The sequence below is a fragment of the Oncorhynchus clarkii genome, chromosome 8 (assembly GCF_045791955.1).
Source record: "Oncorhynchus clarkii lewisi isolate Uvic-CL-2024 chromosome 8, UVic_Ocla_1.0, whole genome shotgun sequence".
NCBI classification, from domain to species: domain Eukaryota; kingdom Metazoa; phylum Chordata; class Actinopteri; order Salmoniformes; family Salmonidae; genus Oncorhynchus; species Oncorhynchus clarkii.
This window is the reverse complement of record NC_092154.1, coordinates 36,793,712-36,817,191: the sequence shown is the minus strand read 5'-3', so window position 1 is coordinate 36,817,191 and position 23,480 is coordinate 36,793,712. Positions and strand designations below refer to the sequence as shown.

Below are 23,480 nucleotides of genomic sequence, written 5' to 3'. Positions count from 1 at the left end.
ACTGACCAGGTGAATCCAGGTGAAAGATATGATCCCTTATTGATGTTACTTGTTAAATCCACTTCAATCCGTGTAGATGAAGGGGAGGAGACGGGTTAAAGAAGGATTTTGAAGCCTTGAGACAATTGAGACATGGATTGCGCATGGGTGCCATTCAGAGGGTGAGTGGGCAAGACAAAAGATTTAAGTGTCTTTGAACGGGGTATGGTTGTAAGTGCCAGGCGCACTGGTTTATGCCAAGAACTGCAACGCTGCTGGGTTTCCCCCGCTCGACAGCTTCCTGTGTGTATTAAGAATGGTCCACCACCCAAAGGACACCCAGTCAACTTGATACAACTGTGGGAAGCATTGGAGTCAACATGGGCCAGCATCCCTGTGGAACACTTTCGACACCTTGTAGAGTTTGAGGCTGTTCTGAGGGCAAACGGGGATACAACTCAATAGGAAGGCGTTCCTAATGTTTTGTACACTCAGTGTCTATCAGTGTAACACATGTTGTTCTTGCCCTCTGTTTGTTTGTGTTCTGAATATCGTGCTTGGTTCGGCAAAGAAAACAGATGGATAAAGAGTTCTCGTGTTGGTGTATAATAGCTACACGAAACGATCAGACAGAGAGTCGGTGACTGAGGGAGATGGGGACGGGACGTTCCACGGCTCATTCCTCTGCACAGTTCAATGAAAGGTCACTGTTTCAGCGCGGGGAGGAAAGCTTGCTATTCGCCTTCCGATTATCACACAGGCGTTTGTCCGAGCAGAGGCAACAAATGACACACGATCTGCACATGCACAACTTCCCAAACCCATGATGTTCTTCAACCCTGCTCCCGGAGAGGGATGGTGTGCACACTTTTGTTTTAGCCCAGCACTAACACACCTGGTTTATTAACAAATCATCAAGCCTTTTTGTTGTTGTTGTTGTCGCTAAAAGAGTGGTGTTAGTCCTGGTTTGATCAGAAACCCTGCATGCACATGCTACTGCAGCTCTACAGGACCAGGACTAGCAGGGGGGAAGAACACTGCAGTAGATGGTTGATTATTATGGCATCTCCATGAGGTCTAGGCCTGCAAGTCACCTTTCCAGCTCTCTGTGTGCCGCTCCACGGGCGCATAACTGAAGCTGATATAGGGGACTGCAATTGCAGAGTGGTATTTATTTGCTTGGGCCTCGTACACTTCACACACTAACTGTCATTCTGCCCCTGAACAAGGCAGTTAACCCACTGTCCCTAGGCCGTCGTTGTAAATATGAATTTCTTCTTAACTGACTTGCCTAGTTAAATAAAGGTATAATAAAATATAAATAAAAAATGATCTCTAGATGTTCTCAGAAGTGTGTCTTCTCCTCTAGAAAACAAAAGCAATCAGTGAAACCTTCTGTTTTCCCAGTTACTTTGAAAGAGACTACGCTCCCGATTATAATTCCACTCCACGCAGCTCTTCCCTAATCTATAGGAATGTGTCCGTCCGCAGTATATCTGCAGTTGCAGGTCAAAGAGTAAGGAGTGATGGCACAAGATGGTCTTAACGCTCAAATAGAAGACTTCTCTCTCACCCCTCTCCCCCGGCCCCTCTCTCCTTCATGTCCTTCTCTCTCAGTCCCCCCCCCCCCCCCTCTCTCAGATGAACTGTGGTATTGGACTGACGCCAGTTTATCTCGTCTTCCTCCTCTCGTCCAAATGTCTCCCCTTCCCTCCCCCTCTCCCACCCCCGTTTGGACTGTGTTATCGGCTTGACGACGGCCCAGTGTTGTGGCGTTCATTGATTCTAGCGCGGCTTCTGTAAAGGCAATTCTGTGTCTGTGGCAGAGCCTTCCTCCGCTGGGGAACAGTAGATTAACTACTGACACTAGATCCATCACACAGAGGTGAGGAGGAGAGGAGAGGAGAGAGGGAGGAGAAATGGGGAGGAAGGAAAGGAGAGGATAGGGGTAGATGAGAAGAGGGGGGGGCGAGAAGAGGGAAGGGAGAAATAAAGAGGGGGAGACGAGGGGAGGGGAGAGGAGGAGAGGAAAGTAGATTGGGTAGAAGAGAGGAGCGAGGGAAGAGGAGAAAGGAGAGATGCAACTGGGGAGATAACACTGCATCATCTCTTTAAACCGGGAAGGGGTGGATACATGGGAGGCTAATGCATCTGTGTAATGTTCTCTGCAGTGGTTTCAATGGGTTTGTCAGAAAGGGCTGTCATTCCAGTGTCCTGGAAAAAGGCTACTATAGCTCAGCGTATGCACATTCAACATTTGCACCTTCCAGTTTATTAGGTACTTCAGAGAGAAATGCTGCCTAACTCTTACAGTGCCTTCGGAAAATATTCAGACCCCTTGACGTTTTCCACATTTTGTTACGCTGCAGCCTTATTTTAAAATTGATTGAATAAAAAACAATCCTCAGCAATCTACACACAATACCGCATAGTGACAAATTGAAAACAGGTTTTTAGAAATGTTTGCAAAATGTATTACACTTAAAAACAGGAATACCTTATTTACATACAGTTGAAGTCGGAAGTTTACATACACTGAGGTTGGAGTCATTAAACTTGTTTTTCAACCACTCGACAAATTTCTCGTTAACAAACTATAGTTTTGGCAAGTCGGTTAGGACATCTACTTTGTGCATGACACAAGTCATTTTTCCAACAATTTTTTACAGACAGATTATTTCACTTAAAATTCACTGTATCACAATTCCAGTGGGTCAAGAGTTTACATACACTAAGTTGACTGTGCCTTTAAACAGCTTGGAAAATTCCAGAAAATGATGTCATGGCTTTAGAAGCTTCTGATAGGCTAATTGACATCATTTGAGTCCTACCTTCAAATTCAGTGCCTCTTTGCTTGACATCATGGGAAAATCTAAAGAAATCAGCCAAGACCTCAGAAAAAAATTGTAGACCTCCACAAGTTTGGTTCATCCTTGGGAGCAATTTCCAAATGCCTGAAGGTACCACGTTCATCTGTACAAACAATAGTACGCAAGTATAAAGACAATGGTACCGTCATACCGCTCAGGAAGGAGACGCGTTCTGTCTCCAAAGATGAACGTACTTTTGTGCGAAATGTGCAAATCAATCCCAGAACAACAGCAAAGGACCTTGTGAAGATGCTGGAGGAAACAGGTACAAAAGTATCTATATCCACAGTGAAACAAGTCCTATATCGACATAACTTGAAAGGCTGCTCAGCAAGGAAGAACTCACTGGCTCCAAAACCGCCATAAAAAAGCCAGACTACAGTTTGCCACTGCAAATGGGGACAAAGATCGTACTTTTGGGAGAAATGTCTTCTGGTCTGATGAAAAAAAAATAGAACTGTTTGGTCATAATGACCATCGTTATGTTTTGAGGAAAAACGGGGAGACTTGCAAGAACACCATCCCAACCGTGAAGCACGGGGGTGGCAGCATCATGTTGTGGGGGTGATTTGATGCAGGAGGGACTGGTGCACTTCACAAAATAGATGGCATCACGAGGGAGGAAAATGATATGGATATATTGAAGCAACATCTCAAGACATCAGTCAGGAAGTTAAAGCTTGGTTGCAAATGGGTCTTCCAAATGGACAATGAGCCCAAGCATACTTCCAAAGTTGTGGCAAAATGGCTTAAGGACAACAAAGTCAAGGTATTGGAGTACCAAAAGATTTCTGCAGCTTTGAAGGTCCCCAAGAACACAGAAGAAGTTTGGAACCACCAAGACTCTTCCTTGAAGCTGCCAAAGGTGTATGTAACGTATGTAAATGTGATATATCTGTTTTTTTATTTTTAATAAATTAATACAAAATCATAAAAACCTGTTTTGCTTTGTCACTATCGGGTTTTGTGTGTAGAGATTGATGAGGGAAAAAAACAAATGTAATACATTTTAGAATAAGGCTGTAACCTAACAAAATGTGCATGAAGTCAACGGATCTGAATACTTTACGAAGTATCACCTGATTCAAATTATTATCAAAACTGGACTATTTGGAAAAGCATCTTGAAAATGGTAGAAAATAATATACTGCTAACATACTGGATGTGTCTTTCCTTGGCAATAACATTTCCCGACTCAGATTACAGAGTAAATAAACACACCAGCCCAGACGTACCTTGGCCATGGCCTGTGAGTTGGTGAGAGTCTCTGAGAGGCGTGGGTAGGTGTAGGAGCTGTAGGGGTGTGTCTGAGGGGGACTCTTAAAAGCCCCGCTGGCCCCATAGGGCACGTTGGGCTCCTGGAGGCCGGACCCCGACCTGGAGCGCTGTCGGATGGCCGGCGTGGGGCTGGTCTGCATCACGTACGACGACTTAGGCCTCTTCTCGTACTCGTCTCTGGACATGCCGCTGTAGCTCCACTCACTATCTGGGTAGTTGATTTGCTCGCTGTGCAGCGAGGCTCGCGACGGTGTCCCCACCATCGACGCATCCCGGTAGTCCTGACTGGACGAACCGCCTACGGACGCCCGGTAGTACCCCCCTGTTGTGGACCCGGCAGACCCCCCTGCGCTTCCCACCCCGGACCCAGATCCCACCTCGTCGGCCAAGCGCGCCCCCGCCACCTTGCTCTCCAAGTACGTGTGGTAGTCCGGAGGCAGCTTGGCGTAATCGGTCTTCTGAGGCATGGCGTCGGGGTAGAAGGGAACGCGGGTGGCGTGGGTGAGGTGGCCATTCTGTTTGGGGAAGCGGTAGTGTCTCCCCACGGCCCAGTCCCCATCTAGAGCGAAGCCTTTACCGTCCTTCCTGTAGGGCTCCAGAGAGAAGTCCCTACTGGAGGTGTCCAGGTCACAGGAGTAGCGGGAGTAGTAGTGGCTGAAGCCGTTCTCCTCAGGGGCGTTGGGGTGGGGGTGTGGAGGGTGGTGGGAGGGGGGTTTGGGGGCCCCGGACCCGGCCTGGTGGGGGCCCGTAGGGCTCTCTTTACGCAGGGAGTTGGAACGTGTCACAGAGATGCTGTCGAACTCCTCCAGGAGACCATTGATGGACGTGTCCTTCGGGGGCCGGTTCCCTCGAACGATGGTCTGGGGAACAGACAGTAAACACACAGTTAACGTACTGTAGCTACGCATCGCAGTGAGGGAACCATAGAAATAGAATGGAATAGGAAGATCCATTCTAGTAATTATATTTCTATGAAAGTAACTACCTGCCCATGCACAGTAGATGGACACAGTTAACGTGCTGTAGCTACGCATCACAGTGAGGGAACCATAGAAATAGAATGGAATGGGAACGTCCATTCTAGTAATTATATTTCTATGAAGGGAACTACCTGCCCATGCACAGTAGATGGATAATAAGTAGCCATGATGATACAAAGGAAATATCTGTACTATCAATGGAAATATGAATATAAATTGTTCCATTGAGTAACATTCCTCTGAGGTGATGTGTATTATGTTTTTTGTGAGAAAATGAAAATGAGAGAGAACCGAATGCCTACTTCTCTTATAGCAACAATAGGCATCTCCACACAGCCTCGTCTTATAGACTAGACGTAACATAGTAAACATATATCCAGGATACTCAAATGAGTACGATATGTTACATTTAGCATGGTTACTTAAGACAGAATATTACTTAATTAAGGCAAAAATGAAATTAGGCTGGTTAGTCGGGGTGGATGGGTATGCATATAACACAAACGTTTATGAATTCAAAGGTTGCGTGCTCAAATCACATCGCAAACAACTTTAGAGTTTGAGCTAATTAGCAACTTTACAACTTTACAACTTTTTAGCTACTTTGCAACTACTTAGCATGTTATCTAACCCTTCCCCTATAACCCTAAACTTAACCCTTTAACATAATTCCTAACACTAACCTTTACCTTAACCTTAAACCCTAACCCTAATCCCTAGCCCACCTAACGTTAGCCACCTAGCTAACATTAGCGTTAGCCACCTAGTCACCTAGCTAATGTTTACCACAACAAATTGGAATTCGTAACATTTCATACTTTTTGCAAATTCGTAACATATTGTACAAATTGCAATTAGTAAGATATTGTACTAATTGGAGTGTCCCGGATTTACTTTTACTATGTTACGTCGCTCCACAACCCACTGTCAGTGTGAGTTGGAGAAAGCACTAAAATAGCTACCCTGAAATGTGAGAAGAGGAGAAAGCAAAACGTATATTGGGAAAGATTTTGTTCTATCCCATTTCTTTCCCAAAAGCTTCAATTTCAGTGGGAGGAACTGATCAGGGCACATTAATAATTGTAAGGCGAAAGAAACGCACATCTGGTTAGGCGAGGTGCTGGCTAGAGGAGTAGAACACTTGAAAAAGAAAGGGAGAGCCGCACACTCTAGGAGCTCAGAAGCAATAATTGAATAACATCATGACAAACATTTTGACAGACAAGCTGTCTTGTACCCTGATGAAGACAGCTTGTCTGTCAAAATGTTAGTTATTAGGTTACTCAATTACTGCTTCTGAGCTCCTAGAGTGTGCGGCTCTCCCTTTCTTTTTCACATGAATAATTGTGACATTTGGTGCACTGCATTTACACCCCGCTTACACACACACACACACACACACACACACACACACACACATGCGCCTCCGCAGGCATGCACACACACACGCACACGCACCCACACCATACACACACACACACCACACACTGCTGCTTCAAACCCCTAATGCAGCTGAAACAACAGCAGCATTGCTCATCCTCTCCTACCCACGGTAAGCTCTTTACACGGCAGAGAGGGCTGCGTGTGTGTGTGGCGTGTGTACGGTCGCGGTGTGTGCAGATCTCTGTGAGGGGAATCAAAGCCCTGTGTGTCTCTGCCTCCAGAGGATCAAAACAATGTGAGGTTAACATGAGGGTTAGGGCAACAGAGGATGGCACAGCTTTTTTCTCTCTCTCTCTCTCTCTCTCTCTCTCTCTCTCTCTCTCAACCATGGATTCTGCTCTGTATCAGAGAATACTACAGGAGAATGTCAGACCATCCATCTGTGAGCTGAAGCTAAAGCGCAGCTGGGTCATGCAGCAAGACAATGATCCAAAACACACAATCAAGTCTACATGAAAATGGCTAAAAAGCAACAAATTTGAAGTTATGGAATGGCATAGTCAAAGTCCAGACCTATTTCCAATTGAGATGTTGTAGCAGGACTTGAAACGGAAGAGTGGGCCAAAATTCCTCCACAGCGACATGGGTGACTGATCAACAACTACAGGAAGTGATTGGTTGGCGTCATTGCAGCTAAAGGTGGCGCAACCAGTTATTGAGTGTAAGGGGGCAATTACCTTTTCACACAGGGGAATTGAGTGTTGCATAACTTTGTTTATGAAAGAAATGAAATAAGTATGTAATTGTTGTGTTATTTGTTCACTCAGGTTCCCTTTATCTAATATTCGGTTTTGGTGGCAGATCTGACAACATTAAGTATCAAAAATAAAGAAAATTAGAAAGGGGGTACATTTTTCATTGCACTGTACGTCCCAGACTAGGGGTTGTGTCTGGAAAGTACTTTTTTTCAAAGTGAAATCTGTTAGAAATATATAAAGTTTGGTACAGAACCTTTAGAATTTAGATTTAGATTTATTTTCAATTCAAGAGATTAATTGAAATTCAAATTCAGGAGTTCAATGTGTAATTTGGGAAGGCTGAATTTAAATCATGAACACTCATTAATTCAATTGTCAGGGAGCACTGGAGAGTGTCAATTATTTAATAAAACATTAACCTTGTTTGGTTGAAAATCCATAACCTCTGTATAGGAGACAAAGAGAGAGAGAGAGAGGAAAGAGAGAGGGCGAGAGAGAGTGAGAGAGAGAAAGCAAGAGAGAGACACACGCAAGGTTAATTGTGTGCCAGATCACTGTCAAGCGTCCCGACATCACGTAAAGTCGGTGCTGGATATCTTCCCATTATTTTGAATTAAGGGCTGATAGTTTGGAGTACCAAGCTCTCTCTCTCTCTCTCTCTCTCTCTCTCTCTCGCTCCCTTCTTGGTTATTCACAGTGTCTCGGTGGTGACAGCAGCCATATTTCAGAGCGCCGAGACTCTGGCCCATTTGCCGGTGAGAAGTTGTAATAGATCTAGTCTCTATCCCACTGTCTGTATATATGTCTGTCTCTCTGTGTCTGTCTGTCCATCTGTCTGCTCAAGGTAAGCACTGGTAGAGAAGAAGGGCAGAGGGGAGAGGGTAAGGCAGAAGGAGGAGAGGAGATCTAGTCTTTTTGCTGTGTACTTTATGCTGTGCTCCCGTTTGCCCTCAGAACAGCCTCAAACTCTACAAGGCGTCGAAAGCGTTCCACACGGATGCTGGCCCATGTTGACTTCAATGCTTCCCACAGTTGTGTCAAGTTGTCTGGGTGTCCTTTGGGCGGTGGACCATTCTTGATAGACACGGGAAGCTGTTGAGCATTAAAACCCAGCAGCGTTGCAGTTCTTGACACACTCAAACTGGTGTGCCTACCCTGTTCAAAGGCACTTAAATCTTTTGTCTTTCCCATTCCCTCTCTGGATGGCACAAATATACAATCCATGTCTCAATTGCTTCAATTGCCTCTTTAACCTGTCTCCTCCACTTTATCTAGACTGATTGAAGTGGATTTTTGAGTGGAATGGCAACGAAGGAGATGGCCGCCGTTTTACGATCCCGTCACAAACTGTGCTAGTGTGTATGTTTTTTCGCGTTATTTGTAACTTATTTTGTACATAATGTTTCTGCCACCGTGTCTTATGACCGAAAAGAGCTTCTTGATATCAGGGCAGCGATTACTCACCCCGTACTGGAGGAATTCTTCTTCTTCGATGCGTTGGATGGGAAGGATTTACTCCAGACACCCGACAAGGCCCTCATCCCCGTCATTCGCAGGAGGAAAAGACGGAGATATCGTGGACAACGGTACAGGTGCCTTGTAAGGTAATCTACCTTTACCATCGGTCCTATTATCCAATGTACAATCAATCGATAATAAAATAGATGACCTACGAGCACATATATCCTACCAACGGGACATTAAAAACTGTAATATCTTATGTTTCACAGAGTCGTGGCTGAACGACAACATGATTAACATACAGCTGGCGGGTTTTAAGCTTTTTCGACAGGAAGGAACAGCGACCTCTGGTAAAGACAAGGGGCGGAGGCCTATGTATATATGTAGGCAACTGCTGATGCACAAAATCTAAGGAAGTCTTGAGGATTTGCTTGCCTGAGGTAGAGTATCTCATGATAAGCTGTAGACCACACTATTTACCAAGAGAGTTTACATCTATATTTTTCGCAGCTGTCTATATACCACCGCAGACCGATGCTGGCATGAAGACCGCACTCAATGATCTGTATACGGACATAAGCAAACAGAAAAACACTCATCCAGAGGCGGTGCTCCTAGTGGCCGGGGACTTTAATTCAGTGAAACTCAAATCAGTTTTACCTAATTTCTATCAGCATGTTAAATGTGCAACCAGAGGGGAAAAAAAACTCTAGACCACCTTTACTCCAAAACACAGAGACGCGTACAAAGCTCTCCCTCACCCTCCATTTGGCAAATCTGACCATAATTCTACCCTCCTGATTCCTGCTTACAAGCAAAAACTAAAGCGGGAAGCACCAGTGACTCTGTCAATAAGAAAGTTGTCAGATGAAGCAGATGCTAAGCTACAGGACTGCTTTGCTAGCACAGACTGGAATGTGTTCTGGGATTCTTCCGATTGCATAGAGGAGTACACCACATCAGTCACTGGCTTCATCAATAAGTGCATCGATGACATCATCCCCACAGTGACCGTACGTACATACCCCAACCAGAAGCAGTGGATTACAGGCAACATCCGCACTGAGCGAAAGGGTAGGGCTGCCGGTTTCAGGGAGCAGAACTCTAAGCCGGAAGATGATAAGACATCCCTCTATGCCCTCCGACGAACCATCAAACAGGCAAAGCGTCAATACAGGACTAAGATTGAATCGTACTACACCGGCTCCGATGCTTGTCGGATGTAGAAGGGCTTGCAAACTATTACAGACAACAAAGGGTAGCACACCCACGAGCTGTCCAGTGACACGAACCTACCAGACAAGCTAAATTACTTCTATGCTCGCTTCGAGGCAAGTAACACTGAAACATGCATGAGAGCACCAGCTGTGCCGGACAACTGTGTGATCACGCTCTCTGTAGCCGATGTGAGTAAGACCTTTAAACAGGTCAACATTCACAAGGCCGCAGGGCCAGACGGATTACCAGGACGTGTACTCCGAGCATTCACTGACCAACTGGCAAGTGCCATCACTGACATTTTCAACCTGTCCCTGACTGAGTCTGTAATACCAACGTGTTTCAAGCAGACCACCATAGTCTCTGTGCCCAAGAACACTAAGGTAACCTGCCTAAATGACTATCGACCCATAGCACTCACATCTGTTGCCATTAAGTGCTTTGAAAGGCTGGTCAAAGCTCACATCAACACCATTATCCCAGAAACCCTAGACCCACTCCAAATTGCATACCGCCCTAACAGATCCACAGATTATACAATCTCTATTGCACTCAACATTTCCCTTTCCCACCTGGACAAAAGGAACACCTATGTGAGAATGTTATTCATTGACTACAGCTCAGCATTCAACACCATAGTGCCCTCAAAGCTCATCACTAAGCTAAGGAGCTTGGGACTAAACACCTCCCTCTGCGACTGGATCCTGGACTTCCTTATGGGCCACCCCCAGGTGGTAAGGATAGGGAACAACACATCCGCCACGGTGATCCTCAACACTGGGGCCCCTCAGGGGTGCTTGCTCAGTCCCCTCCTGTACTCCCTGTTCACTCATGACTGCATGGCCAAGCACAACTCCAACACCATCATCAAGTTTGCCGATGACACAACAGTGGTAGGCCTGATCACCGACAACGATGAGCCTATAGGGAGGAGGTCAGAGACCTGGCCGTGTGGTGCAGGGACAACAACCTCTCCCTCAACATGATCAAGACAAAGAAGATGATTGTGGACTACAGGAAAAGGAGGACCGGGCACGTCCCCATTCTCTTCGACGGGGCTGTAGTGGAACAGTTTGAGAGTTGCAAGTTCCTTGGTGTCCACATCACCAACAAACTATCATGGTCCAAACACACTGAGACAGTTGTGAAGAGGTCACGACAAAGCCTATTCCCCCTCAGGAGACTGAAAAGATTTGGCATGGGTCCTCAGATCCTCAAAAGGTTCTATAGCTGCAGCATCGAGAGCATCCTGCCTGACTGGTTGCATCACTGCCTGGTATGGCAACTGCTCGGCCTCCGACCTCCAATGCACTACAGAGGGTAGTGCGGACGGCCCAGTACATCACTGGGGCCAAGCTTCCTGCCATCCAGAACCTCTATACCAGTCGGTGTCAGAAAAGGGCCCTAAAAATTGTCAAAGACTCCAGACACCCTAGTCATAGACTGTTCTCTCTGCTACCACACAGCAAGCGGTACCGGAGCGCCAGCCAAGTTGAGGTCCAAAGGGCTTCTTAACAGCTTCTACCCCCAAGCCATAAGACTCCCGAACAGCTAATCAAAGGGCTACCCAGACCCCTCCTTAACGCTGCTGCTACTCACTGTTTATAATCTATGTATAGTCACTTTAACTCTACCTACACGTACATATTACCTCAATTACCTTGACTAACCGGTGCCCCCGCACATTGACTCTGTACCGGTACCCCCTGTATATAGTCTTGCTTGTTATTTTACTGCTGTTGTTTAATTACTTGTTACTTTTGTTTCCTATTTTCTACTCATCTATGTTTAACTGAACACTTATTTATAGATTTTTTTTAAGCACTGTTGGCTAAGGGCGTGTAAGTAAGCATTTCACCTGTTGTAGTCTGAGCATGTGACAAATACAATTTGATTTGATTTGATTTAACAAGTGACATCAATAAGGGATCATGGCTTTCACTTGGATTCACCTAGTCAGTCTGTGTCATGGAAAGAGCATTGGAAATGTTTTTCACACTCAGTGTATGTCTGTCTGCTCAATGTACGCCCTGGGAGAAAGGAGTGAGAAGGAGGGAAAGCATGGGGAAGGAGGAAGAGGAAAAGGGAGGAGAGAAGTAGAGGCAAGACAATGAGGGGAGACGAGCAGGCAGGACAGGGAGACGGGAGCCCAAGAGTGGTGTGGTGGTGAGGGGAGGACAGGGGATGGGGGGGATGAAAAATTAGGCTCATTGGGAGATAAGGGCGATTAACCTTGGAGGTAATGAAGGAGGGGAGAGAGGGAAGAGAAGCGAAGGAGGGAGAAATGGAGGGGGGGGGGGATTAATGAGGTTGCCCTCTGGGTAACTCTTGCCTATAGCCCAGTTTTAGAGCCTACGGTTCACTGACCACAGCCCTGGGACCATCACACACACACATAGACAAGCACGCACACACACACACACACACACACACACACACGCACACACTTCTCTCCAAGCCGTTCCTCTCAGCTATTATTTATTTAATTCTTCATCTGAGTGGGAGATCCTGGTTGGATACAAATTGGGGTCATGCAATTCTTGTCATATATTGGATTCTTGTCATACTGTATATTCCTAGTGGGTACATACTGACACAGGTGTGTCTCCTCCTCCCCCTCATCTCCATTTGTCACACACTGATGCATTGCACCTACAGTAAACACACCTTAACACACTCTCCCCAACAGCTCCTCCACAACCGTCTCACACACCCTCACACCCTCAACACACCGTACCTCAGGGGCCACTGGAAAACGAGACTAAAACACAATTTGGACATGTTTTTGTTGTTTTCATCCAAATGATGACGATGCAAATTACTCACATAAAACTCTCTTCCAATATCTCCCACCCACTCTCTATGCTCATCTTTGTCTTTCTCTCGTTCTCACTGAGGGCTTTTTTTCTGTCACGACTTAACAGCAGAGAACACACACACACACACACACACACACACACACACACACACACACACACACACACACACACACACACACACACACACACACACACACACACACACACACACACACACACAGTGATACTGGAGTGTAGTAGCATATCAGTAAACAATCTCTGGACTGTAGTGTGTTCCTTCCATTTTTTTTGTGAGACAATGTCAAAAGGCCCATGAGACCCGGGACAAATAACCCTTTTTACAACTCTCCTTCATGGCTCCCTACTGTATCATTGATCTAACGAGGGACAAATTAGGCTGCAAATGATGCTTTACAGGAGCCTTTTGCATAACTAGAGATCAAGGATGTTGATACAAAAAGAGTACTGATAGGAGCAGGACATATTATGATCACATTATGTATAAAGTTCCCTTCATTTGCTTATAAGGTTTGACAAACCATTCTCCCAACGTCATTTTCAAACTTAATAAAGCACACGTAATGGTGCTTCAGGCCTTTGTGTTCTTGTGTTATGTGTTATTAAGCAGTGCAATTCAACCCCTGTATGGTCACACCATTCTGTACGCTTGCTCAACATCTTCCTCTACTGTTCTGTTCAGTAGCCTGGGGATGTTTACTCCTCTATCTCCCTCTACTGGTCATTGTTGGTAACAATAATTGTCTTGACTGACGACTGTCCAGAACAGGGTGCAGGGCCAGGACAAGATCACGGTGGGTGCTACGGATAAGTCCTAACAGATGACCCGGGAGAGGATGTCTCAGGTGGACAAGGAGATCTGGAGCCACTCGTCCATCAAGATCAAACCAGGGGACACACGTAAGGGGAAGATTAACTCTAGGGGCCACATAACGCAGTAAGACTAAGGATGCATCCCAAATGGCACCATATTCCCTATATGGTGTACTTCTTTTGACCAGAGCCCTATAGAATTCAAACCCTGCTCAGCCACAGCGTTCAAGTGTTGCTGTAGCATACAGTACATGACCCGAAAAGGTGCTGAATCGAGTCCCAGAGTTGACGAGGTAAAAATGTGTCATTCTGCCCCTGATCAAGGCAGTTGATCATTCTGCCCCTGTTCCCCGGGCGCTGAAGACGTGGATGTCGATTATGGCAGCCTGCTGCACCTTTCTGGTTGGGTTAAATGTGGAAGACACATTTCAGTTGAAGGCATTCAGTTGTGCAACTGACTAGGTATTCCCCTGATCCTAGCCTAGGTTTTTCTGCCCCCTGCAGGTTTGTAACAGTAATGTAGCTCAAATTCAAGTTGGATGTTTTTTTTGGGTTGTACTGTACGGGATATACATGGTATACACCATCCAACGAAATGGGAAGAGCCACTGTTACATTTAATCGTTGCATGAATGAAAAGGGACAGCACACAAAAACACTCCAGGTAGGCACAGATCTAGAATCAGCTAACTCTCCCTAAATCCTAACCTCATCCAATCTGATCTTAGATCAGTGTTTTGGGTTGACATGATCCTACTCCGTTTTCACAAAATTACACAGCAAGCACATTGTGCAGCTCTTGAAACAGTATTAAATTGTGGTTTGAGTTTGAGAACATGAGATTGAGTTTCTGAGAACATGATGTGTTTATTAGGGACAGAAACGCTGAGGCTGACCTCTTTCCTCAGGGCGTGCTGCCTGTTAGTTAATAACCTTCATCTTACATTCACCAATCCCCTCATTAAAATAGCTTTTGGTTAAAGCAGCCAATATCACCACCATCATCACCATGTTGAGTACTCTTCTCAGAATACTACTATTATAGGAATAACCTATTATAGGAATACTACTATTATAGGAATACGCGTTGAAAGTAGAACGTGTGGTAAAACTGATAACCTGTCATGTCCCCGGTGAGAAGCTCATGAACTGAAATTATAGAGTAATTATAGAGTAATGGGAGAGAGAGAGAGAGAGAGAGAGAGAGAGGGAGGGGGGAGATGTGTGTGTGTGTGTGAGAGAGAGAATAAGAGAGGTGTGAGGTGATGTTCAAATCAAAATCAAATCAATGTTTATTAATCGCTTACACAGTTTTGCAGATGTTGTCACAGGTGCAGCAAAATGCTTATGTTTCTAGCTCCAACAGAGCAGCAATATCTAACAACACACTGACAATACACACATAATCCAAAAGTTTCACAAAAGAACAAGAAATTATGACATATGACCAATGACACATATCAGGACGAATAATGTCAGTCTGGAATATGAATATATATGTATATGAATTGTGTGTATTGACAGTATATAATAGAAAAGGTGTGCATAGCAGTAGTTATATAGGATGAGCCATGACTAGAATACAGTATATAGGCTTAAATATAAAGTGGGCAAAACAATATGTAAACATTATTAAAGTGATCAGTGTTCAATGACTATGTTGCGCTGTTCGTTAGTACTTGGCAACGTGCCAAACGTTTCGCTTTTTACTTTTAAGAACCGTTTAATCAAACTGTATTTAACACATTTACCAATGTTTTAGTTTTGTCCTCACTGAACCTTCTCTCCCCGGACACTTGATCTGGACAAGGATCTACAGGACCTCCACCAGCCAAAAAAGCTACGTAACATTAGGCTTTCTAATTGCAGTTGCTCATAATATGCAGGAGAACTATCTCCTTACGGTGAGGATGATCGAGTTGCAAGCCCGGCTTCAGACGCAACCGTTAGGCAAGGGCAATTTAAGTGTAGGACAGGATGAAACAGCGTCTGTACCACCAGTAAGTACAGATAGTAGTGTTAATCCCCCTAAACAATTTTCTCATGGCTTCTGTACAAAAAAAAATTGGGGGTCAACAAGGGTTCTTCTAAGATCCTCAAAGTTCTACGAAGAACCTTACAGTTCTTGGCACTGAAAATGGCCCCCAAAAGGTTCTTCCAAGAACCCCATAGGAGGTGGGGTTCATTGAGGAACCTCCTTAGTTGGTGGGAGTTCTTGCAGGAACCCAACTGCCCTACTGAAAACACTTGATTTTGAATTTGAAAGGACATCAGGAACTTAGATAACCATCGTCACCATGACATCGCTTACAAGCATTATCTGGCATTGCGATAGAAGAGTCAAAATGCCTCTACACTAGAGCGTAAAAAGTGTCACAGTTTCCTCACTAAATGAGTCTAAAACCAAGTTTTATGTCAGTGCTTGACTCTCTCTCAACTTCTAGTTTTCTACAAAGACCCACGAGGAGCTTTTCAACAAAGAGGAACTACTTGACAAGTGGGAGGCTGAGATCTTTGCCAACATACAAGGTGATTATCTCTATCTATAGACAGACAGACAGGCTGGCAGACACGTGGCCGTGCACACACACAAATCAAATCAAATTGTGTTAGTCACATACACATATTTAGCAGATGTTATTGCGGGTGTAGTGAAATGCTTGTGTTCCTAGCTCCAACAGTGCAGAAGTATCTAACATGCAGCAGGTCATCACGCAACACGTCATCATGAAACATACATCATCAGAGCGCGCAACAGAACATTGTACTATCTACACTCGGTTTGTTGTTTATATTAAATACATTTTTCATGAAATCGATTTTAATCAGAACTAAAGTTTTGTTGCTAAGGATTCCACAACGCAGTTAGCCTTTAGGGCTGGGACTGCAAGTTTGTGTTCCATTTTTTGCATGGATTCTGCGAGTGCTAGCTGGCTGTACTTCAGACACCTTTCGTCATCATGGGAAAGACTCATTGTTATCTTTTCGTAAAACAACTGGTTGCAGTAAAGAGCCAATCTGGATACTAAGGAGATCCTGAGGGAAATCGACGAGTACCAACAGCTTTATGCTATGGAGGAACAATATACTCCATCATGGAAAGATCCGACCACCTCACAAAATAACTTTAACCCGACAAAAAAAGAAAAACAGAATTAGCTACAAACACAGACGATTTACTTACCGTTGAAGTAGAGGCTAGTGCTCTGGCTGGAATCCATGCAACACTGGAAAAATTGTGTGAGGAGGTAGCAGGGCTGAGGGGGAGTATGGAGTTTTGCCAGAGTGAAATTCTTACGCTCCAAGCAGAAAACAAGACACTCACAGCTAAGGTAAAAATCTATGACTCCAACATGAATTGTCTACTCAGGGAAAGCAGGGTGATGAAGGAGACGCTACTAGACATACAAAGTCGTAGCATGCATGAAAAAAAAAAAAAATCTGGGATTCCTGGGGACGCATCCAATAATCCAGAGGGCGCGATCAGAGAATTCATGCAATCCGCCTTGAAACTTCCTATAGTAAAGTAAACAAGGTGGCTTTCCACCGAGTACACAGACTTGGAGCTTGGAGCGACAAGACCAAGGGTCCCCGACCGATCATCGCAAAATTTGAATACTACCAACAAAAGGATCTGATCAAAAGCTGGGAAGGGAGCTTAAAGGGACCAAATTTCCAAGGGAGATAAACGAACAACGTAAGAGACCGTATCTGGGACGTAAGAGACCGTATCTGGTGCAAAAGCAACAAAGGGAGAGGGGTAAGCGTGCCTTTCTCATTGTGGACAAACTCTTTACAGATGGACAGCTATTCCGAGACAGCTCCATAACACCGTGGCTGTACTAAATTCTACAGGGACATCAGGTTACGAAAAACAGAAAGTATGGGAACTGTAAAAATATCTGAACACTGTGAAGTGGATATGAACACACACATACTCAATTACATGCTCGCTTACACATACGGATTTATACATACACGCACACACCTGATCAAAAACTGTTTTATAATTTAATATGTTTCTTGTTTGTCTATCTTTTTTATGTATTTGTCTACAAGTTAATAAATGTTTACAACAAGCAAGGGGAAGATATCAGAATAGGGGCATTGGGGAATAATAACATATTGTACAGAATACATTTGCACTGTAGTGAAGACGTCTCTAGAGTAATGCAAGGTCTCTTTCATGATCATGTGAAACGTCAATTGCAATGGGGTAGGTAATTATGATGCAACCATGATGGTGATACGATATGGATTACAATTATCATCATGAATATTAAGGCTATACGCACTACATGTTACACACATAGACACTCAACCATGCAAATTGGCGAAGTTATTGTTTATTTGGACATCACACATTATAGTCTTACTCTTATACAGACATCGTACACACTCTCACTAAATCACATCCAATATCTCACACATCAACCTACTCAGATTTACTACACACATAATATCTTGTTTCAATTTTCTAACATCTGTGGCATTGGCTCACAGGCAAATGGGCAAGAATAAAACAAATATTGCTAGAACCTATTTCTGGATTCTAAATATCAGACATTTCAAAGCTCTAATTTTGACCATCATAATACCTCTGATGGCAGTAACTTTACAAGCACTAATTATGGTCCATTTAGACTGAGAATAGTATCTAGTTATGGTAAAGGGTGAAATAAGTATAGCCAGTTATAATTGTAACAGTTTAGCAGATTATTTAAAAAAAAAGATCAGTCTTTACATGGCTAAAAGAAAAGGAATATAACATGTACTGTTTACAGGAAACTCACTCTACATCCTTGATGAAGTTGCGTGGAAAAGGGAACGGGATGGTGAAATAATTTTCTGTCATGGACAAAGGAACTCAACAGATGTGATGATATTAATTAACAAACATTTGGATCTGAACGTGCAAATCAGGAATGATTTGCGAGGAAGGTGGATATTTTTGAATATGAAAGTGAACAACAAATAGATTTGGCTCATTAATCTATATGGTCGAAATCAGGATCATCCATACTTCTTCAAAAACATTTATACCAATTTATTGAATTTACAGTGCCTTGCGAAAGTATTCGCCCCCCTTGAACTTTGCGACCTTTTGCCACATTTCAGGCTTCAAACATAAAGATATAAAACTGTATTTTTTGTGAAGAATCAACAACAAGTGGGACACAATCATGAAGTGGAACGACATTTATTGGATATTTCAAACTTTTTTAACAAATCAAAAACTGAAAAATTGGGCGTGCAAAATTATTCAGCCCCTTTACTTTCAGTGCAGCAAACTCTCTCCAGAAGTTCAGTGAGGATCTCTGAATGATCCAATGTTGACCTAAATGACTAATGATGATAAATACAATCCACCTGTGTGTAATCAAGTCTCCGTATAAATGCACCTGCGCTGTGATAGTCTCAGAGGTCCGTGAAAAGCGCAGAGAGCATCATGAAGAACAAGGAACACACCAGGCAGGTTCTGAGATACTGTTGTGAAGAAGTTTAAAGACGGATTTGGATACAAAAAGATTTCCCAAGCTTTAAACAGATATTATTGAAATGGAAGGAGTATCAGACCACTGCAAATCTACTAAGACCTGGCCGTCCCTCTAAACTTTCAGCTCATACAAGGAGAAGACTGATCAGAGATGCAGCCAAGAGGCCCATGATCACTCTGGATGAACTGCAGAGATCTACAGCTGAGGTGGGAGACTCTGTCCATAGGACAACAATCAGTCGTATATTGCACAAATCTGGCCTTTATGGAAGAGTGGCAAGAAGAAAGCCATTTCTTAAAGATATCCATAAAAAGTGTCGTTTAAAGTTTGCCACAAGCCACCTGGGAGACACACCAAACATGTGGAAGAAGGTGCTCTGGTCAGATGAAACCAAAATTGGCTTTTTGGCAACAATGCAAAACGTTATGTTTGGCGTAAAAGCAACACAGCTGAACACACCATCCCCACTGTCAAACATGGTGGTGGCAGCATCATGGTTTGGGCCTGCTTTTCTTCAGCAGGGACAGGGAAGATGGTTAAAATTGATGGGAAGATGGATGGAGCCAAATACAGGACCATTCTGGAAGAAAACCTGATGGAGTCTGCAAAAGACCTGAGACTGGGACCGAGATTTGTCTTCCAACAAGACAATGATCCAAAACATAAAGCAAAATCTACAATGGAATGGTTCAAAAATAAACATATCCAGGTGTTAGAATGGCCAAGTCAAAGTCCAGACCTAAATCCATTCGAGAATCTGTGGAAAGAACTGAAAACTGCTGTTCACAAATGCTCTCCATCCAACCTCACTGAGTTCGAGCTGTTTTGCAAGGAGGAATGGGAAAAAATGTCAGTCTCTCGATGTGCAAAACTGATAGAGACATACCCCAAGCGACTTACAGCTGTAATCACAGCAAAAGGTGGCGCTACAAAGTATTAACTTAAGGGGGCTGAATAATTTTGCACGCCCAATTTTTCAGTTTTTGATTTGTTAAAAAAGTTTGAAATATCCAATAAATGTTGTTCCACTTCATGATTGTGTCCCACTTGTTGTTGATTCTTCACAAAAAAATACAGTTTTATATCTTTATGTTTGAAGCCTGAAATGTGGCAAAAGGTCGCAAAGTTCAAGGGGGCCGAATACTTTCGCAAGGCACTGTACAGGCAACAAATGATCATACCATTATGGTAGGAGATTATAACAAAGTGTTAAGTACTTCAATGGACCGTAAAGGTAATCACTCTACAAACTATCATCACCATCCCACCTGGACGGGGATATTGGAAATGTTATCATAGTTTACTGGAGGAGAGCATATTTTTTTTTATCTAAGACAAAAAAATGTGTAACTATAATTTTTCCAATGTAGGTTCAGCAAATCCCCTTATTGTTTGGGATACCTTTAAATGTACCTTCAGAGGTCATTCAATTCAAAATTCATCAATAACAAAAAAGCCGTTTCTGGCTAAAGAGATAAGACTAACAAGGGAAATCCATGAACTAATAGTACAGGTAGATAGCAATAAAAACGATACTAGAGATACAAAATAAGTTAGAGGAAAAACAAAAAGATCTTGAGGAACTTAATCAAAAACAATCTAATGTAATCTATTACAGAAATACAGCAAACTGGATGGAATATAGAGAAAAATGCACAAAATTCTTCCTGAATCTCGAATGCAGGAACGCTAACAAAAATTATTTACAGAAACTCGTTACTGAAAACGGAGTCATCTATGATTCTCCGAATTATATTTTAAAGTAGGAAGCTATTTTTTTAGGCAGATGTTCTCTTTTCCGTCCTCTCCTCTCCCACTGAATGAAGATTATGGTAAGAAATTCTTTCCAAATAATATTAAAAATTGAAAATTAACAAATGTACAGAAAGATCAGTGTGAAATCCTTTCAGTCTGGAAAAACCCCAGGGCTTGATGGCATATTCGGAGAGGTATATCAAGCCTTTTTTGATATACTAAAAGCTCCATTGTTAGATTGTTCTAACTACTCCTATAGAAATGGTAGTCTGTCAGGTACTCAGCAGGAAGGTCTGATTTCTCTATTATTAAAACAAGACCCAGATGGCAAATATAAAGACCCAGTCTATCTAAAAAACTGGAGGCCTCTTACACTTCAATGTTGTGATGCAAAATACTAGCGAAATGCATACTGTTAAAAGGGTTTAACGAGGTATTGTTCATCCTGATCAGACAGGTTTTTTACATGGACGATACATTGGAGATAATATACGACAACTACTAGAAATAATAGAACATCATGAAACATCTAAGAAGCCAGGCCTGGTATTTATAGCGGATTTTGAAAAATAATTTGATAAAATAAGACTGGATTTTATTTATAAATGCCTGGATTTTCTCAATTTCGGTGATTCTCTTATAAAATGGGAAAAAATTATGTATAGCAACCCCAGGTGTAAAATAATAAATAACGGATACTTCTCAAAGAGTTTTGAATTGTCAAGGGGTATAAACAAGGGTGTCCGCTGTCAACATATCTATTCGTTATGGCCATCGAAATGCTAGCTGTTAAAATCAGATCAAATAACAACATTAGAGGATAGAAATCCAAGGCTTAAAAACAAAGGTGTCCATGTATGCCGATGACTCAAGTTTTATATTAAGTCCGGAAGCTAGATCCCTGCAATGTCTCATTGAAGATATAGAAAACTTTTCTGTACTCTCTGGACGAAAAGCTAATTATGATAAGTGTACAATATTACGCATTGGATCATTCAAAAATACAACCTTTACTTTACCCTGCAGATTACCTATAAAATGGTCTGATGGTGAAGTAGACATACTTGGTATTCATTTCACAAAATATATAAGCTCTCCACAATGAATTTCAATAGAAAACTAAAAAGGACAAGATCATGCAACCATGGAGAGGTAAATACCTGTCAATTTATGGACAAATTGTCCTGATTAACTCCGTAGTCATATCTCGGTTTACTCACTTACGGCGCTGCCTAAACTGATTTGTTTTTCAAATCATATGAGCAAAAAATATTTAGCTTAATTTGGGATGCTAAACCAGACAAAATAAATCGTGCCTATCTATATAATGAATATGAATTGGGTGGTTTGAGATTATTAAATATAAAAGCACTAAACCTCTATCTGAAAGCTTCCCTTATTCAAAAGTTTTACTTGAACCCTAAATGGTACTCAAGTAGATTACTAAGAAAAGCACATCCATTGTTTAAAAAATTTCTCATTTTCGATTAATTGAAAATTATACTTTTTTCAAAGTATCTCTCTGTTTCAAACAAGCATTGCAGAGCTGGCTACAATTTCAAATTCATCCCCCTGAAAAGATAGAACAAATATTACAACAAATATTATGGCCAAACTCAAATGTGCTGGTTGATAAAATAGCCCTATTTATGGGAAAAATGTTTGAAAATTGTATTTTGTTCTAACTATATTGTAAATTGGAATGGTAGAGTTATGCCCTTCATGGAGTTGTACGGGAAGGTCTGCTCAATCCAAGAGTACTACCAATTGATTACAGCATTGCCCCAAAAATGGAGGAGGCAGGTGGCAGCAGGAGGAGGTATGGAACTGGTCTGTCTGCCCAATGTAAAGGATCAAAACTGTCGGAGGAATAAAAATAGCATAAATAGGAAAGTATACCAGTTTCATTTGAGGACCAGGATGTTGACAACTGTACCATACAGATGACAAAATAGTTGGGAAGAGATTTTTGATGTACCGATTCCATGGTACAGGGTGTATGAGTTGATATATAAAACAACACAAGATTCAAGACTCTGTGCTTTTCAGCTAAAATTATTATATAGAATTCTTGCCACCAACAAAATGTTAAATATTTTGGGCATAAAATCATCGAAGCTCTGCAGGTTTTGTTGTGAGGATACAGAATCAATAGACCATTTGTTTTGGTATTGCCCTCAGGTAGCCTGTTTCTGATCTCAGGTTCAGGAATAGCTGAAAATGCAAAGCATTGATCTAAAATTGACCCTAGAAATAGTACTATTAGGAGATCTGGAGAGACAGGGTCAGACAATTACTAATATACTAATACTCTTAGTAAAAGTATTTATCTTCAACTCGCAATCTGTGGATTCTATTCGATTAGATATATTGAAATTGTATGTTAAAAACAGCATAGTTTAAATATATAAACTCAGCAAAAAGGACCTTAACTTTCAAAGATAATTAATCCAAATCCAAATAACTTCACAGATCTTCATTGTAAATGGTTAAAACACTGTTTCCCTTGCTTGTCCAATGAACCGTAAACAATTAATGAACATGCAACTGTCATGACGTTGGCCTGGGGGTAGGTTTATGACAGTCATAAATATCTCTTCCCTTTTTTTCCTCTCTCTACCCTACTGATGTTACATTTGCAAACACCTTG

The 23,480-nt window shown here is 42.6% G+C and overlaps 1 protein-coding gene across 3 annotated transcripts in view; it reads right to left on the bottom strand.

The window, feature by feature from the left end:
* The window catches only part of LOC139415356 (serine/threonine-protein kinase PAK 5-like), a 117,323-nt gene that overhangs the window by 18,953 nt on the left and 74,890 nt on the right, over positions 1 to 23,480 (bottom strand). For all 3 annotated transcript variants that reach the window (XM_071163436.1, XM_071163438.1, XM_071163437.1), the window contains one exon: positions 4,085 to 4,987. In XM_071163436.1, coding sequence (XP_071019537.1) covers positions 4,085 to 4,987 — 903 coding nt within the window. The remainder of the gene's footprint in view (positions 1 to 4,084; positions 4,988 to 23,480) is intronic.